This window comes from Fomitopsis serialis (genome assembly GCF_022376445.1).
Source record: "Fomitopsis serialis strain Sig1Antser10 chromosome Unknown B0H18scaffold_46, whole genome shotgun sequence".
Lineage (NCBI taxonomy): Eukaryota > Fungi > Basidiomycota > Agaricomycetes > Polyporales > Fomitopsidaceae > Fomitopsis > Fomitopsis serialis.
In genome coordinates, this window is record NW_025955006.1 from 120,944 (window position 1) to 137,412 (window position 16,469).

At 54.6% G+C, this 16,469-nt stretch overlaps 6 protein-coding genes across 6 annotated transcripts; 4 read left to right on the plus strand and 2 right to left on the minus strand.

Annotated features, from left to right (window-relative positions):
• The first annotated feature begins 269 nt into the window (after positions 1-269).
• B0H18DRAFT_464433 (uncharacterized protein) lies at positions 270-820 on the plus strand. The gene has a single exon (XM_048038193.1). It carries the CDS (start codon positions 425-427, stop codon positions 716-718), a length of 294 nt encoding a protein of 97 aa, XP_047891978.1. The 5' UTR covers positions 270-424; the 3' UTR covers positions 719-820.
• A 122-nt stretch (positions 821-942) lies between these two features.
• On the plus strand, positions 943-4,127 carry B0H18DRAFT_878636 (uncharacterized protein; the record flags this gene model as incomplete). The annotated part of the gene is made up of 8 exons (XM_048040639.1): positions 943-1,007; positions 1,062-1,308; positions 1,381-1,615; positions 1,670-2,576; positions 2,624-2,798; positions 2,849-3,053; positions 3,104-3,855; positions 3,906-4,127. 8 exons carry the CDS (start codon positions 943-945, stop codon positions 4,125-4,127), a joined length of 2,808 nt encoding a protein of 935 aa, XP_047891979.1.
• B0H18DRAFT_464356 (uncharacterized protein) lies at positions 4,083-6,523 on the minus strand. Its single transcript, XM_048038192.1, has 21 exons — positions 6,335-6,523; positions 6,259-6,277; positions 6,130-6,208; positions 6,059-6,072; positions 5,903-6,001; positions 5,843-5,852; positions 5,766-5,783; positions 5,690-5,715; positions 5,606-5,631; positions 5,516-5,550; positions 5,436-5,460; positions 5,365-5,376; positions 5,289-5,304; positions 5,185-5,230; positions 5,031-5,131; positions 4,910-4,975; positions 4,827-4,854; positions 4,715-4,772; positions 4,520-4,668; positions 4,394-4,462; positions 4,083-4,339 (listed from the first exon to the last, which is right to left on the minus strand). Exons 1-21 carry the CDS (start codon positions 6,387-6,389, stop codon positions 4,289-4,291), a joined length of 1,002 nt encoding a protein of 333 aa, XP_047891980.1. The 5' UTR covers positions 6,390-6,523; the 3' UTR covers positions 4,083-4,288.
• An 888-nt stretch (positions 6,524-7,411) lies between these two features.
• On the plus strand, positions 7,412-11,632 carry B0H18DRAFT_1014927 (uncharacterized protein). The gene is made up of 3 exons (XM_048029184.1): positions 7,412-7,684; positions 7,736-8,362; positions 8,416-11,632. Exons 1-3 carry the CDS (start codon positions 7,528-7,530, stop codon positions 11,313-11,315), a joined length of 3,684 nt encoding a protein of 1,227 aa, XP_047891981.1. The 5' UTR covers positions 7,412-7,527; the 3' UTR covers positions 11,316-11,632.
• Positions 11,633-11,635: 3 nt separating this feature from the next.
• On the minus strand, positions 11,636-12,499 carry B0H18DRAFT_1014932 (synaptobrevin). The gene is made up of 3 exons (XM_048029185.1): positions 12,312-12,499; positions 12,163-12,218; positions 11,636-12,106 (listed from the first exon to the last, which is right to left on the minus strand). Exons 1-3 carry the CDS (start codon positions 12,376-12,378, stop codon positions 12,002-12,004), a joined length of 228 nt encoding a protein of 75 aa, XP_047891982.1. The 5' UTR covers positions 12,379-12,499; the 3' UTR covers positions 11,636-12,001.
• A 2,028-nt stretch (positions 12,500-14,527) lies between these two features.
• Positions 14,528-15,994, plus strand: B0H18DRAFT_1120378 (uncharacterized protein; the record flags this gene model as incomplete). Its single annotated transcript, XM_048034101.1, has 16 exons — positions 14,528-14,594; positions 14,653-14,671; positions 14,735-14,813; positions 14,873-14,886; positions 14,935-15,033; positions 15,089-15,098; positions 15,147-15,164; positions 15,218-15,243; positions 15,304-15,329; positions 15,385-15,416; positions 15,467-15,491; positions 15,546-15,557; positions 15,624-15,639; positions 15,694-15,724; positions 15,775-15,875; positions 15,931-15,994. The coding sequence occupies 16 exons, from the start codon at positions 14,528-14,530 to the stop codon at positions 15,992-15,994; spliced, it is 639 nt and encodes a 212-aa protein (XP_047891983.1).
• Positions 15,995-16,469: the final 475 nt, after the last annotated feature.

A 16,469-nucleotide genomic window follows, 5' to 3' on the forward strand; every position in this document is an offset into this window, starting at 1 on the left:
GCGGCACAAGCTCGAAATTGAGCACAAAACGCCAAAAACGCATCAAAAAGCCCATTTGCCAGTTGCGCCACAATCGCCAGCGCGCGCCACCCCCCGAAAACCCATTCCCAAGCGCCATTTGCCGGCAATTGGGTCCATTCCCATTTGCCATCAGCACTAGTTTCATGGGCCCGCGGCTAATGTGCAGTTGTGAGCGCAAAGGAAAACGGGGACGGCTTAGAACGCAATTCCGCTGCTCCACATGGGCTCACCATACATTATGGTACGACCGGGGCACGGTGGGAAGAGTGTCTGTAGCAGGATGCTGCCGGCAGTACTCATCGAGTCGTGAATAATGAGGTATCAACACCCATAGCTATAAAGATCGAAATGGTCGCCTGACATTCTCTAGCATCCGCCCAAGTTCGCGCTCACCTACTGAATCATGTCTCAACTCCAAGACCTCACCCGCTGCCTCCTAGCCGCCGGTTACGCCGCGCACCCCGATGGGCAAAGCACGTACCTGCTCTACACCAACGCCGGCACTCTCGTAATGAAGCAGTGGACGGGTGACTCCTTTGGCAAGGAGGAGCTCGTCGCAACGGCTGTCCGTCCCGAGTCGGCGGCTGCCATCCTGCCCGACCCTGAGGACAGCCTCATATTCGCTATCACACCCTCCTCCACCCTTGCAGCCTTCCAGTACGATGAGGATTGGAGGGAGTGGGCGGAAAACTGTTGATGATCAAACTGAAGTGGGATCTAATCTATGCTGCCACCGTCATTTCGGAGCTTAAATACTGTGACATTTTCACAATGGCGCCAGAGGACCCACTACAAGCAGGCCATTGGCATTTACTTACACTCGACTTACACCGTCAGGCTCTGGCCTTACCTTCGCCCCGAAGATCGCTTGCTTCATTTGTGTCCGCTGCCCGAATTCCCGCCTACACTCGTTCCATCGTGATGACATCCTCGCTCGGAAAGCGCAAGGAGAGGGAGGAAGATGGGTCTTTTCCTATCTCACATGGGTATGTTTTCTTATACGAAGTCATCTATCACCGAGGTAACCTACCAGCGTGTAGGTCGACTCTTTTCGTGTCAAATCTACCGTACACAGCGACATCTACGGATCTGAAGACCCTTTTCTCTGATCTCGCACCCGTACGGTCTGCATTCGTCGTGCTTGAACCCGGCTCAGGGGTATCAAAAGGCGTCGGTTACGTTTCTTTCGCGATTAAAGAGGATGCGCAATTAGCTTCCGACAAGATCGCGGAGGAGGGACTCGCGCTGAACAAGAGACAGTTGAGGGTTCAGTGGGCGGAGTTGAAGGTGGGCATGCGAACATATGAAACGGCCATGTCATGCTGATGTTTCCCTATTCAGAGCAAAGACAAGTCGCAGGGCAGGGACAAGGACCAGACGCGATCACCAGTCAAAACTGAGGCAAAATCCCCGGCACCTCGGCCTCAGCAACCTGCGTTAAAAGACCCTCTCGCTATACGCACAGTAGTCATCTCGGGTCTACCTTCATCAATAGACTCCAAAACGCTATGGAAGAAGATCCGCAAGCTCGACGGCGCTGAAAAAGCGGAGTGGCCAGCCAAAACAAGTAGTGGTGATGAGGACAGCGATATCGGTGCGCAAACCTGTCCCCTTGATCAACGAATGCCTGACCTACATCTACGTATAGCCCACGCATTATTCGCCACGCCTTCGGCCGCTTCGGAAGCAGTCAATAAGCTACACGCGCACGTATTCAAAGGCTCCCTGCTATCAGCTACATTGAAGAAACGACTTGACGGTCTGGCTAAAGCGCCCAAAGCCAAGAAGGTCGATGCGCCGAAGCAAGGCGCGAAGGGCGGCGCACCGAGCCGCGCGAGCCGGCTCATCGTGCGCAATCTACCGTTCGACATCACGGAACAAGACCTCCGCGCAGTCTTCCTCCCGTACGGACCCATCTACTCCGTCGACATCCCTCTGAAAGACGATGAGGGCGAGGGCAAGCCGCGTGCGAAGGGCTTCGCTTTCGTCTGGATGCTGAGCCGTAAAGATGCGGAGCGCGCGATGGAGGAAACGAACGGGATGAAGGTCCAAGCGGGCATGGCGGCACGGCTGGTGACGGACAAGCAGAAAAAGAAGAAGCAGCGGAGGGAGGAGGAAAAGGCGGAGAAAGCAGCAAAGGGTCAAGGAGAGGATGCAGAGGAGAATGATGAGGGACCGGAGCCGCAGGGGAAAGAGCGTGTCATTGCAGTAGACTGGGCGCTGAGCAAAGACAAGTGGCAGGCGGAGAAGGCGAAGGTGGAACAGGAAGCCGCGGATGGAGACGTGCAGATGGGTGACGAGAGTGGCGAGGCTGGTGAGGATGGTAGTGAAGGCGAGGGCTCCGCAAGTCAAGATGGGCAGATCGGATTGCACGAGGACGATGGGAGTGATGTGGGCAGTGAGAGTGGTAGTGATGAAGATGACCTCACGGGCGACGAGGGTGACGAACAAGATGAGGGCCGGACAAAGCCTACGCTGCCTCCTCCAGAAAGCGGTACAACCCTGTTTGTTCGCAACGTTCCATTCGAGGCAACAGAGGATGAGCTTCGAACTTTGTAAGTGTTATCTGAATTCACTTTGCATTGCTGCTCACGAGCCACAGATTCCGTGCCTTCGGCCCACTCCGTTACGCTCGCATAACGGTAGATCACGAGATCGGTCGCTCTCGTGGAACTGGTTTCGTCTGCTTCTGGAACAAAGCGGACGCGGACAAGGTCGTCGAGCAGAGTGAGATTCTGCGTGCCGAGATGCTTGGAGAGAGTGACAAAGCCACGACAGTGCGTTCCAGTATTTTCTTACATCCACTTGACTGAGTATTTTGGTTTAGCAACCGAAGAAGAACCCTTTCAAATTACCTTCCTTGCTCACCCCGGATCCCTCTTCCTCGATAGCTCAGAACCTAGTACTTCAAGGCCGGACACTGGACGTCATCCGCGCTGTGACGCGGGATGAGGCCGGCAAGCTCAAGGAGGCCGGCGAAAGACAACGAGAGAAGGCAGACAAGCGTAACCTCTATCTCCTTCGGGAGGGAAGTGAGTACACCAAGTCAGCCTTGTACTCGCAGTCCTGATGGATATTCTAGTCATCCTGCCCAACGCGCCCGCTGCCGAGTCGATGGGTCCAGCAGAAGTGGAGAAACGGACTATGTCATTCAACGCCCGGAGGGCGCTCCTTCGCTCCAATCCATCTCTATACGTGTCGAAGACGCGGTTGAGCATCCGACAACTGCCCCTCTTCGCGACCGAGCGCATGCTCAAGAGACTCGCTGTGCACGCTGTTCGTGCTTTCGAGAAGGAAGTCAAGGAGGGAGCGCGGGAACCATTGACTGCCGACGAGTTGGCTGAGTCCGTCGCACCCACGAACGAGGACGAGGCCATCAAGGCCGAAGACGACGATGGCGTCGCGCAGACGAATACGTCGAAAGGGAAGGGGAAGGGGAAGGACCATAAGGCTGGTCGCGATACAGGTGTCAAGCAAGCCAAGATTGTGCGTCAGGCAGACCGTGTCGACCCCGTAACCGGCAAAGGACGTAGCCGAGGCTATGGCTTCTTGGAGATGGCGAAGCATGCAGATGCTCTGCGAGTTCTCAGGTGGGCCAACAATAGCACAAAAGTCGGCCGGATGTTCGACGAGTGGTGGAAAGCCGAACTGGAAGATCTGGTCAAGATCGAGAAGAAGAAGCCGCAGAAGGATGAAGCGCGATTGAAGCGGTTGAGAGATGAGTTGGAAAAGGGCGCACCCGTCAAGAGCAGAGGGTCCCTCATTGTCGAGTTCTCGATTGAGAACGTACAGGTCGTTCAACGACGAGCTACCCAGCAACGCGACAAGCAATCTGTATGTTGTTCATCCTACTGAGAAGCGCATGATGTTCACACTTCGTCTAGGAACATAGCACCTCGAAACCGCCCCAACGCAGAGCATCGATTCCAGCTGTGAAGGCAGAAGAGAGTCAGGAGCGACCAAGCAAGAAGCGACGTCTGTCAGACTTGTCGCGGACACAAGAGAAGGGGCATGATGCGAATCAAGCCTCCAAGGCAGGTAAACAGATTGGCTCTCTAATAGGTAGAAAACGCAAAGAGAAGATGTCCAAGCGGAGTGCTGCTTGAACCAACTATGTTATTTTCGGTTCTTGCCTTCTGTTATCGGTGCATAAATACTGGCTTCCATGCAAATCACAAACGTTTGTGGCGAGCGCACTGTCCGGGTGATTTGACAGTGCGCGTCCGGTGAGGAATCGGACTCTTGCCGCCCGTCGTCTAGGAGATCCTCATTCGACTGTTTCTGTGAGTGAGGAGTCGCCGCCCGGGTACTGTAGCATCTGTATCGACGGTTAATTAGCATTGAGTAGGGTGATTTGTGTATCTGGACCTACTGAGGTCTTCGGCAGAGGTTCTCCATCGACCAACTGGTCGACAGTCGTCTGAACGGTGACTTGAATGTCCTGTCTCGGAAAGTAATCTATCCTGTGAGGATGCACTGACGACGTGAAGTCACTCACCCTTCCACACCTTCTATCCGTGTTCACCTTCCCGCTGAGGAGCTTGGCTACCGATCCCGCTACAGAAATGATTCCTTCTCCGCGAAGCTCGTCATTGGCTCGGAGGCCACGCCTGGCGTTGAGAGTGGCTAAAAGGGCGTTCAAAGAGACTGTGGCAGTACTTAGCATAGCGCATCGCTCCTTATCATCGCTCACCTTTAGACAGCACTGAATACAGCGCAATATATATGCTGTTGTGCGTCATGGCTGCGTACTGAATGCAGAATGATCAACAGGTTGGCGTTTGACAAGAATAACATTATCTTACTGTAACAAGGCAGATCAGAGCGCATATGCTAGCATACGAATAGGCTGTGAGTTCGGCTCCCACATCGAATCAGCGTTACAGACCTCGTCGTGGCACCAGTTTCGACGCTATAAGCAATCAGCGTGCGCACAACGAAAGTAGTCCTGGAGCTGGCGAAGCAACTTGATGGGTCAATCACAAATACAATCAGTAAACGGCACATACTTGGAAGCAGCCCTTAGATGTTTTTTCAGGATGATGTACAAAGACATTGCTATCAGAATGTTTCCGCATAGACAGTCGACGAGGCCCGCATAGATCAAGCCCTGCGGATGGAATTGGTTCAGTATAATGTACCTTCATTGATAAAGGAACCGACCGATAAGGTTTTGCTCCTGAATGCATCGATTGTTTGGATGGAGGTACTGTTTGTATACGTCAGAGATGGATAGCGCTTGCGAAGTAGCGGGTAACAGTACTTACGTCTTAGCCACGAGGCCTGGGTTACATGTGGCACGAACATCAGCATCAAGACGATGAGCATTCCCGGCATACGTACCGCAGTTCAGTGCTGATTATACCAATGAATGAGCTCCCGCCTGCTGTAAGTAGTGAATATGAAGAACGTACCAAAGACTGTGATGCTGTTGAAGCACTAACGACATAAAGATGATAAAGCATACGCAGCATTAGATGCCATTGAAGCTTACTAGTGCTACGGCGAGAGCCGCGTTTCGCTCGCTCACTGTCCAACGGTGAACGACATTGAGTGGTATCGGATAGCAAGTATGCGTACTCACACTTCCAGATACGATAGCAAAACAAGCTGAAAATAAGGCAACATTACGAATCACGCAAGTCCTCATGCACGTAGTATACGTTACCTTCGTACAATGAAGTCGCTCAATCCCTGTAAATTATCAATTGACGATTTGACGAGAACAGATGAGTGGACCTCACAGTCAAGAAAATTATTGCCTAATAGATAGTCAGTAGCATGATCTACGCCTTCGAGAAGAGCCAAAATGGGAGCATACGGGAAAACACCTGAATTTGGCATGAGATACATCTTGAGAGCCACCGATCTACATACTCACCACAGGATTTTACCGAGTGCCGCAAAGTCGCCGACATCTGTGACGGCGTAGCTATAGGTAAGATGACTGAAGAATGAGAGTTGCAGAGTATCAATGATCCTTTCATCCAGTCAGTCCAAGTTCTATCCACAAAGACGACGGTGCCTCGCCACTCACCAGCACAACGACAACTGCGAATGGACAGGGAGCTGAGTGGCTTAAACATTCTCAAGGTCGTATATTCTCACCAAAATACCCAACATGATACTGTCCGAACTGCGAGACATCAAATAGTTGTATGTCTGCACTGTAGTCACGCCGAATAATCTGATGAGTAGCATAAGGACGAGCGCGCGGTATTCGAATGGATCTCTCACACAGCATCCGCGAGATTTCCTGAGTCAATAAGGGCCAATAAACAGTCACGCACTTCAAGTACAGACAAGCACTTACCTATGAGAAATGTGCCCAAGTTGGCTCGCGCATCATCAGCGACGGGGGTAGACATGCCGGACCTTAGCTGGTACTACGCGGGGAGCAAAGTCGCTAGATTGCAGCGTAGCTGCCCCTCTCGAGGGCTCATATACTTGTCTGAGTTCGTATAGAGTACGGCTTCGATAGATTGAGTTGGTCACTGGCAGACCATCTTGGTGCCAACTGCCAAACATGCAGAAGTCAGTGGTATAGGATCCATCTCGGGTCATACCGTAAACCGGTACAGATGTATGATAGTCGATAGGCCCCGTTGCGATACAGAAACTGAACATCGCCATAGACTAAGTCAGTACTTGTCTCCGGTACATGACGATGGGAGTTAGCAGCGAAGAATGGGGGATGAAGTGAGCGGTATCATACGGCGACCTCGAACAACGAGCGGATTTGGAGCGGATGTTCCGGTGCCCTGTAACGTGGGGAAGCATACATCCATCATGTTCTAGAAAGGAATTTGAAGCAGTGCCTCTTGCTCGAACTCGGATGGCGATAGCAAATGGCAGATTGCTATCACTGTACAAAAAGGCACCCTCATCAGCCCTCATCCTGAGGACTGGGAGGAGGCGCCCGGCGGTGATACATACTACGAGACGAATGGGCCTCGCGCTTTGATTTATGTTAAGTCCTGAAATCTGGAGAGAATCGATCATTGACGCGACAGAATAATATTACTTCGCACCTTGTCACGGCCTCGTTGAACGGGCTTTGCGCTACTAGTACTTGAAGCAACGGGTCGTCACCATGTTCGAGGCCTCACAAATTGCTACCACTGCAGGTGAGCCTGAGACGCAACTGCTGCACCGAATCTGTACAAACTGAACAAATACATACCCAAACCCGTGGATAGTTCGACCTTGAGATACATAGTACAGGTCTGTTGATGATCGATGAGTACTGAGTACTTGAGTATCGACCACTGGCAATTGCGGGAAATCCGTCTCACCGAGGCGGCGCTAAGTAAGGAAGTAAGTAAGTAAGTAAGTAAGTAAGTAAGTAAGTAGTGGTTAGTAGTATACTAGTTACTTGTAAGTAAGAGCGTTTCAAGAAACCGTTACCGCGGGTTGACCAGCTAAATCCTGGTCCCCCTCCTCCTGGTCCTCCTTAACCGCTCCGACCACCGTCATTCCTTACCTTCGCTTCTTGTAAATGTTGCAATGGCTATGAACGGCCACAAGCATTCGACCTCGGTGTCGCAAACTCAGAACTACAAAGCTCAGCTCGCCAACGCCTATAATGAACTTGGGAAGGAGCTTTCGTCTCAGAAGATCAGGGTCGTCGGGAACTACACCCTAGGGAAGGTCATCGGTGAAGGTGTGTAGTAGGCGTGTTGCTTATGTGGTTCTATACCTACGGAAATTGTAGGCACGTACGGTAAGGTGCGCCTCGGAGTGCACCGCTTGACCGGAATCCGTGTCGCCATCAAACAGATCCCGAAAGCAATGTCCGCCTCTTTGACCAGGGAAATACACCACCATCGCCAGCTTCACCACCCCCATATCACACAACTGTACGAAGTCATTGCGACCGAGTCCAACATCTGGCTCGTCACCGAGCTCTGTTCCGGCGGCGAGCTATTCGATTACCTCGCGGAGAAGGGGAGACTCAACGAGGAGGAGACGCGCGTTATATTCGGGCAGCTGTGCCTCGCGGTCGCCTACGTGCACTCGAAGGGCATCATACATCGTGATCTCAAGCTGGAGAACGTGCTGCTTGACGAGCGCTGCCGTGTGAAGCTCGGGGACTTTGGCTTTACGCGCGAGTTCGAGCGCGGTGTACTGCTCGAGACGTTCTGCGGAACAACGGGCTATGCATCGCCGGAGATGCTCATGGCGAAGAAGTACCTCGGACCGGAGGTCGACGTCTGGTCTCTAGGTGTGATACTGTACACCCTCCTGACCGGCACATTACCCTTCGATGACGATAACGAGGACATCATGAAAGAGAAGGTTATTCGAGGGGAGTTTGAGGACCCGGAATGGCTTTCCGAAGGTGCGTGTGCGCTCCCTGAACGTTCCGCAGTACATAGTGCTCACCCTGCACAGAATCCCGCGACTTGCTCCAGTCGATCCTACAGACCGACCCCGACAAGCGCCCGACGATCGCCCAGATACTCGCCCATTCCTGGTTCACGCAGGGTGCTGTCGATCCAGCGGCCTCGCAGGTCAGCCTCGCCATCCCGTCGCGGCCAGCATCTGCTCCCCTCGTCCGACCACCCTCTCAGCTGAACACAACTGTTTCCGGGTCCACCTATCACTCCGCCTCTTCGGAATTCCCTACGACGACCCCAAATGACTCGGCGACTGACCTGTTCTCCCAGGACGCCGAGACCCCTCGGAAGAGCGCTGACGTCCGAGATGTCGATCAATCCCTCGACGACAGCATGGAGCAGACGCCGTCCCGCCCTGATATGCGGAGACACGGATCCAGTGTCATGTCGAGGTCCTCCAAGACACCGCCAGTCCTTCCTACTCGAACACCAGCGCGAACGAAGCGACGCTCAGTATCATCAACGCTTTCCGATCCCACCACGCCGACATTTGACAGATCGTCTGCGCCTGTTCTCCCTCAGGACTTCTCTTCCGTACTCAACACACCAGCTCCTATCATCTTCTCGACGCCGCTAGAGCGCGACCTGCTCAACTCCATGAGCGTGCTGGGACTTGACACCGGCCAGATCGTGCACTCAGTCTTGAGTGACGCGTGCGATGCTACGGGTGCGCTTTGGTGGATGCTGAAGCGTAAGACGGAAAGGCGTGTCCTCGAGGAAGGAACGAAACCGGAGCTTGTTGAGTCACCAGACGAGGTAAAGCACAAAGAGGACACACAGCTTGGACTGCAGGAGGAACGACGGAAACAGGACAGGTCGAAAGACAAGGACAGTATCGAGCGCCGCTCGCACGAAACACCGACGAGGGGCACCATTCCAGCTGCACTCACCCAGGCAATGTCCGCTCCCGAACTGCAGCTCATACCTCCGACACCTATTGCCGCTACGGCAGTTCGTCCGAAGACGCCTCCTCGAGCGAAGTCGCCTACCAACGCACTCCTGTCGCCATCACCGTCTATGGCAGATATCTCCATCCGTTCCGGCCCATCTACTCCTGGAAGTAGCATGAAGGACAAGGACAAGGACCAGGGGTCGAAGGGCAGGAAGACGCGCTCGGGCAGTGTGAGCATCATGCAACGCGCGACGACCGCGCTCGAGGCAGCTGGGCTCGTGCGGAAAAAGTCCTCAGAGGCTGTGCGAGATAGTGGGGACAAGCGGCCGGGCATTGGGGAAGAGCCCAGGGCTTCGCACGCCAGCACATCGAGCAGGCTGCTGAAGAGCCCGCCTCTGAAGCCCAAGGACGCTGGGGTGCCGACTACGCCTCCGCCGTCTATGAGTAGCGTGAATGTGCAGGCGGAAACCGGCTCTCCGTGGGTCATGGCTGGCGCCAGATCCTCCCCACCTCCTAATGGCACGGATTCACCGAGAGACACGCTCTCTGCGTTGCCAAACATTTCGGGGAACAAGGGCGTCGGCGCCCACCGGAATCGTGCAAGCTTGCTATCGGCGTTCCGTATGTGGTTCAAGGAAGACCCAAAAGGCAAACGCAAGGAGCAGGCGGGGCTTGCCTCCCCAAGCGTGTCTTACAGTCGTCAGCTCAATAGTCCCGGATCTTCCACTCCTGTAACTGGCCGTGGACGTGGTGCCGTCAAGCGGCGAGCCAGCGGGAACCGGGGCAAGTTTTCTACTGGGAGGAGTGCGAACAATCGAGCGAAACGAGTATCAGCGTCCTCGCGGCGGTCGAGCAGTGCCAACTCGAAGCGCTCCTCTGTTCAGTCTGCTCAGTTCCCGTCATTTGACTCACCCGGGTACACCAATGTCTCCAGGCGGAGAAGTGACGCAAGTCGACGTTCGTTCGGCAGCCATACGCCGAACTCGGAGCGGGAGGACTACGTCTCGCGACCGTCGTCTGTGCAGAGCTTCATGGGTCACCGGCATCGGAAGTCGCCCTCCGCGAGCTCAGCAGGTTCGATGTATCCCGGACGCACAGCTTCACCATTGCCGAAGTATCATCGGAGAGGAGGCTCAGGCTCATCGACCCGTGTCGTCAGACAGGTACACGCGCCGCCACACATAGGGCACCTCCGTTCGAACTCCGCGTCCTCAGCGCACTCGCTGACGTCCTCGCGGCCGGGCTCGATCTACGAGTTCAGCGAGAACGAGAGCCGGCGGAACAGCTCGCCGCACCGCCCGCTCGGCCGGCGCTCGCTTGAGGAGAATCAGACCCCGCGTCGGTCGCATGCGCAAACCGCGTTCGTCGCGCGCAAGCGCGAGACACCCTTTGGGCACCCGAACGGCAGCAGTGGCAGCGGTGGGGGTTACCTCTCCTCGCTCGGCCGCTCGAGTTGGAAGAAGAGCTGGGGGCACGAGCCGCCGGGCTGGCAGACCCGCGCGTCCTACTCCGCGATCGAGGTGCTGGCGATCTCGCCGCCTGTCGAGGTCGCACAGGGCATCCGGGACGTGTTCTCCGGGCGCGCGTCGCTGACCCTTGGCGACGAGAGCGACTGGGTCGATGAGGACGAGGACGGGCTAGGCTTCGCGGGCGGGCTGGGACAGATGCCCATCCCCACGAACGTGGGCACGAGCGCGAGTGCACAGACTGCGTATGCGCCGCCGTTCGCACCCCGTGCACCTGAGGTGCCGATGCTGTCTCCAGCGCCGAGGGGCCATGCGGGGCGCGCGAGCGGGAAGCGCGGGGGTGTAGCGATTGCAATACCGAGTACGAGCGCGCGGGCACGGAGCAAGGCGGGGAGGTCGCCGATGGGGCGCACGTCACCCGTGCCCGACTCATCGTTTGAGCAGGCGGAGCAGCAGCGCAGCGGTCGGAGACAGTTGCCTGCAAGCCGCTCGGGTCCCGCGACGATTCAAGAGGATGACGAGGGCGAAGAGGAGTAAGGACGCTGTGCACCGCTGGCTTCCGGCCTTCGGTCCTCTGTCGATTGAGGAATCTATTGTTATGGATGTTATGCTCAGTAAGTTATGGGTCGGATTCTCATCCTAGCCGCGGTCGACGGACAGCTGCTTCTGTCTCACTGCGGTCTGCATTGCAGCTAATTCCACATCTCCACAATCATACTGTACGGTACCCTTTCGTTCGCTTCTATACCCCTCTTGTTGTCGAGTATTACCCCGAATGCATGCCTGCGCCTAGACTACCACTAGTGGGCTGGACTTCTTTTTGGCAGTTTATCGACTGCTGCATAGGCTCTCGTATCGTTTGCTATGGTCATCAATGCATGCGTTTGTGCGCTCTCCGCACTACATACATAACATGGCGTCTGGGCGGATCTCGGCCGACAAAGGTCTGTCTTGTCATGACTCTGCGGATGCAACGTCACCGCCATTTCGCTGGTGTCCCATGCCGGTACTGTATAGCCGACCATCTCATGACGCTTGCAGTGTATCGGCACTCGGATAACGAGAACGAGAAAAGTAGTCCGCATCAGCCGTACCCAGAAGAAACAGGATTACAGTAGTACGTGCATAGATAAGTACCATGTATACAACAAGACAGACGGAGCATCGAGTCGGGAGGTGACAGAACGGTGTCCAGGAGGGCAAGATACGAGAAGGGCCGGCGCTCAGTGTTTCGTCGCTTTCACGACGGAGACGACGATGATAATGATGATGATGGCAATGGCGACGCCGATGATGATGCGCATCTTCATGTCCTTCCACCACATATTCTGAGGATCAAAGTAGGTGAACGTGGCGTTCAGTGTAAGATCACACGGACACGGACCTTGCGAACACGGTTGGCCCCCCTGCGGAAGCCTTGTGCGGACACGGCGAGGTTGTCTATGATGGTGCACGGGTCAGCACAGCCCGCATCCGCAGCGCGCGGGTCCGACTACCCGACGCACGGCGGCCACGACGACGACAAGTACGCACCTGTTTTGTCCTGTAGCTGGTCCAACCGCTCGCCCCGCTCCGCTACCTTGGTAATGTTATCGCGCATGATACCAACGGTGTCGTCAATCTGCTGCTGGATAGCAGCCGTCTTGGCGTTGCCTGCGCCCGCGCCGGACGGGTTCGAAGAAGAGCCGCCACGGGGAAGGTAGGGGTCATATGGTTCAGACCTGTATGCGCATCGCGTCGAAGACACGGCGAGTGAACGAAGAGGCGCGGTTAGAGGATGCGCGTGTCATGCTAGGTTGAGATACTGACATGGCTTTAAAGGGGGATCTGTGATGCCGGACATGCACAGATGAGCATCCAGTTCACCTCGACTAAAGAGGAGTGCTCACCGTATCAAACGATGTCAAGGATGTTTAGAGCGTCGCACTGCGTCGTCGGTCGTTGGTGGTCGTCGTGAACGGCGAGGCGCGGCTGACGGCAAGCCGGGTCCTGCCACGGTGCCACCAGCCAAACACGACCAAACAACCCCGGACTGGCAGCACGGACCCGTTTGGTACCTGACCCGCGTACACAAGTCGACTCTAACCATGCTGAACCCTGGTCTGTTCCAACATATTTTGACAACGTCTGGCGAGACGAGTCATACAAACAGTTTCGCATAACCGGGAGCGACGTCGAGGTGGCGTCGGTTTCGACACGCTATTCGCTGCGGGAGTCTACCCGCGGTATACATCGGTGAAAACTGAGAATTCGGTGCGCACCGAACTGGGACCATATCATACCACGCCTTCAGCGCATACAGGGAGCGTAGGCATGCATTTCTTTAATCGTGATATTCACGATGTATGTGCACCCGCGGCGTCCTCGTATCACGCCCGTCGACTCGGACTCTTCACTTGCGGCGAATCAGAAGGCGAATCGTTGCCAGGTAAGTATCCCTTACCTCCGTACTGTGCATAAGTGGGTTTACATTGGAGGAGGATCCAGCTCATCATGTTGTATGTCAGGTCAGTAGCTGGTCTTTCAACATTCGCATGCGTTGCCGTGAGCTTCGGAGTCTCGTACGCCTTGTTCGGTGAAGCCTCCTGCTGATCGCCCCGGACTCTGGATCCATCCTGTCTCTAATAGCGATATATTCATTGACGCGGCCTTGCCTTCTACGCCAACGTCGTGGTGTATTCAGGAAGATAACCCAAGCGTACATACAAAGTTCGGAACCGACTGTATTGCCTCGCAGTGCTCGTATGGCAGCAATGCACCGCCTACCCACGGTGCCTTCCTCTCTACAACTCCCGCTGATACATCATATTCTAGTACACTTCGCTCTCTGAAGAAGACTGCTGTGTACGCTCACCAGATGCAAGTCTGCCAAGGTGAGTTCAAATCGCAATTCTGTGTTGGCTTCCACTAAGTGGCAGGCCGTAACGTGTGTCCGCTGATCTGGAGAACCGGCTGCGAGTCTACAGCCAGGTCGTATCAGTATGCGTCCACTTCCCAGTCACCTGCTGACCATTTCTATTTGGACGACTCTGAATGTGTTCCCATGCAACCCACATTATGTCAGTCGAGCCGTGGAAGCGTGTACCGGGCTTGTTGTAGTACAGGCATAGGCTCACCTATCGTGGGAGTGGACCTGTGCCCATTCTTTGTTGGCTATGCACTCTGGTGTTCTCTTCGTGTGCGCGTGGTTCGGGTCATCCCAAGTCCTACTGCTCGAAGCATAGGGGCGCCTATGCCCGAAGGCGTCCATTGATAGGCACGAGTTCTCTCAGCCTTGTCCTCCAGCTCGTACGTCTCGACCCTAGCCAGATGACGACGCGATATTAGGTGGGTCAATATCATACGTGTCGGTTTTCCGACTCTAATGCTCATCCAGGATATGACAGTTCCGTCACAGCTATGGTGAGAGCGTCTTGTGCATCGATCAAGCGATGGCGAAGGCCACACCATGGTATCACGAACTCCCGGCGCTATCTCCATCTGGCCGTGTTCATTGACATGATGTCGTGAAAATATGACCTGTCTCTTGCTTTACTTCTCCTTATGGGCCGCTTCCCGTTACCGCTCATCACGATTGAACCTTGCGTTTTCCAGAGGACCATCTGCTTCCTGCTTCATAGTCGGTTACCATTCGTCAGGCATTACGTGCGGAAGCCGGAGCTATCCTTGCGGCCTCCTGCCCCCCTATATAGACGGCTTCGCCCTGTCATGTCGTGCACAATCTTCGAACACGGTGTCGCTCTTGCTCCATGGATTCGCCGCCATTCGAAAGTTTCAGCCGCGTGCTAAGCGAGACCATAGGTCCGCTGTTTGTGAGTGAGTGTCCACGGTTACGTCTGGTGGGCCGGATGGTTATGTCCTGACTTCTCTCAAGGTGCGATCATTGGCGGAGCGTGAGTGAATGAGACTCCACTGCCCGTCGACTGCTGCTTCCCCCTGCTGCTGATCAATTATAGGCTGCAAGGGGTCATTGGTGGCCAGGCTATCTACTATTTCAAGTACAACAAGGCGGATCCTCTGGTGATGAAGTGTCTGGTACGCCGTCAGATCCACGGAGAGCAACAAAATGCATACGGCTGATATAAGCATGCCAGGTGTTATTCGTTTGGTACCCATTTCCATACTGCGGGCCTTTAGTCCGTTAATGTGCGCGTAGGGTCTTGAACATACTGCATTATTTTTTGGTTGTCGACGCGATATTCATATACACGGTCAACGGTCACGGCGACCCCTCTTCGGTTTCGAGATTGACCTGGTAAGTCTCACTTCGGGCAAGCAAAAGGTGACCTAACAGCGTCCGTCATGTCTAGGAGTGACATCGTAAGCAGTACATCGTCTTTTCCGCAACAATGGGCTGACACCTTACAGGCTATCGTTCTTGTGAGCGTGCGTGGCGTTCCTCTTTCAGGATATACACGACGCTCAAATGCTAGTCTTAGGATACCGGTGACCTTGCAGTCAAAAGGTGTGTTACGGTCGCGCTGCTCAGTACTGTCTGCTTAATCGTATCCTCGCATCGCTGCAGCATATTCTCGTATCGTGTGTGGAGACGTCAGTATTTTCGTTTCACGTAGCCATCCCCTGTTCAGGCTCTAACTTGCGCCAGTGAGCCGCCAGTGGTATCTGAGTGTCGCCATCGTGAGTGCTCTCTGCGGAGGCATTGCCCTGAGTGCTAACGAACGTCAAAGATGACCGGCGCTCTCGTCACGTTCTGTACAGTCAGCCCGCTGAACTCTTGAAACATCGCTGATACTCTCTCTTCACCAGCATTCAGTCTGTGTAAGTCCCATGTTCACTGTCAAGACGGCCGTGACGAGCTTACGAACATCCGAATGCTGACTCCAGATTTGACGATCACAATGTACGTTGCATCGCTTGATGTCCAAGTATGGCAACTACACTGACCCCGGTGCAGGATCCAGTCACCCAGTGTAATGCCCAATGCCGTGGGTGCATGTCTCTTCCACAGATGGCTGACCCGCTTACTGTCTAGCAGGTCGGTACGTTTGGTGCGCTCATCACGCTCGCGATTTCCGACATCATCATGTCGGTCATCCTGGCGATGGTGTTCTGGAAGCGTCGTTCTGTATTCCCGACGTGCGTTTAGATCGCGTTAGGATCTGAGTGTAATGTCACTGAACGACATCGACAGTGTCAACCGCGTCCTTCGGATGGTGATTCTATACAGCCTGGAAACGTCACTAGTAACCAGGTAACGATTGTTTCCCATGCGTACGTACTTTGTGCACGCGATTGCTCACGTTTCACCAGTTTGGGAGCTACAGCGAGCGTTGTGACAGTAAGCAGTTCATATCAACACGCACTCTTGTACGACAGATAACATTGGCGTCGGAACAGTTCGCAGTGCTGCCCAACACGCAGGTCTTTATGGCGATACTCTGGATTCTTCCCAAGCGTGAGTACATGTCCCGGTGTGCAAGCTACTCAATGGGGCTCATTTTACTGCGCCGTAGTCATCTTGAGCTCGTTGCTCGTTGCTCTGAATGCGAGACACACGCTCAGACAAAGGAACACCTTCATGTTGTCTCCGCTTCAACGAACGAGATGTCAAGGTTCCGATCCTGCACAAACACAGGAGTCGAGCTCATGAGCCGGTATGACCTCAATTCTCAATCGTATTGTCCCGTATGTCCGTGTCGCAGGGTGTTGTATCGCTACTTGGCCCGTCTC

What these genes read in the sequence shown, in the direction of transcription:
- B0H18DRAFT_464356 (XM_048038192.1), bottom strand. Translation starts at nt 6,389, where the DNA reads ATGTCTACCCCCGTCGCTGATGATGCGCGAGCCAACTTGGGCACATTT. An exon ending in TTGCTATCGTATCTGGAAGT is followed by an intron (nt 5,551 to 5,605) that starts GTGAGTACGCAT and finishes ACCGTTGGACAG; the next exon opens with TGAGCGAGCGAAACGCGGCT. An exon ending in AACCTCTGCCGAAGACCTCA is followed by an intron (nt 4,340 to 4,393) that starts GTAGGTCCAGAT and finishes CCGTCGATACAG; the next exon opens with ATGCTACAGTACCCGGGCGG.
- B0H18DRAFT_1014932 (XM_048029185.1), bottom strand. Translation starts at nt 12,378, where the DNA reads ATGCGCGATAACATTACCAAGGTAGCGGAGCGGGGCGAGCGGTTGGAC. An exon ending in CCAGCTACAGGACAAAACAG is followed by an intron (nt 12,219 to 12,311) that starts GTGCGTACTTGT and finishes GCACCATCATAG; the next exon opens with ACAACCTCGCCGTGTCCGCA. An exon ending in GGGCCAACCGTGTTCGCAAG is followed by an intron (nt 12,107 to 12,162) that starts GTCCGTGTCCGT and finishes TTTGATCCTCAG; the next exon opens with AATATGTGGTGGAAGGACAT.
- B0H18DRAFT_464433 (XM_048038193.1), top strand. Translation starts at nt 425, where the DNA reads ATGTCTCAACTCCAAGACCTCACCCGCTGCCTCCTAGCCGCCGGTTAC.
- B0H18DRAFT_1014927 (XM_048029184.1), top strand. Translation starts at nt 7,528, where the DNA reads ATGGCTATGAACGGCCACAAGCATTCGACCTCGGTGTCGCAAACTCAG. An exon ending in AGGGAAGGTCATCGGTGAAG is followed by an intron (nt 7,685 to 7,735) that starts GTGTGTAGTAGG and finishes CGGAAATTGTAG; the next exon opens with GCACGTACGGTAAGGTGCGC. An exon ending in CCCGGAATGGCTTTCCGAAG is followed by an intron (nt 8,363 to 8,415) that starts GTGCGTGTGCGC and finishes CACCCTGCACAG; the next exon opens with AATCCCGCGACTTGCTCCAG.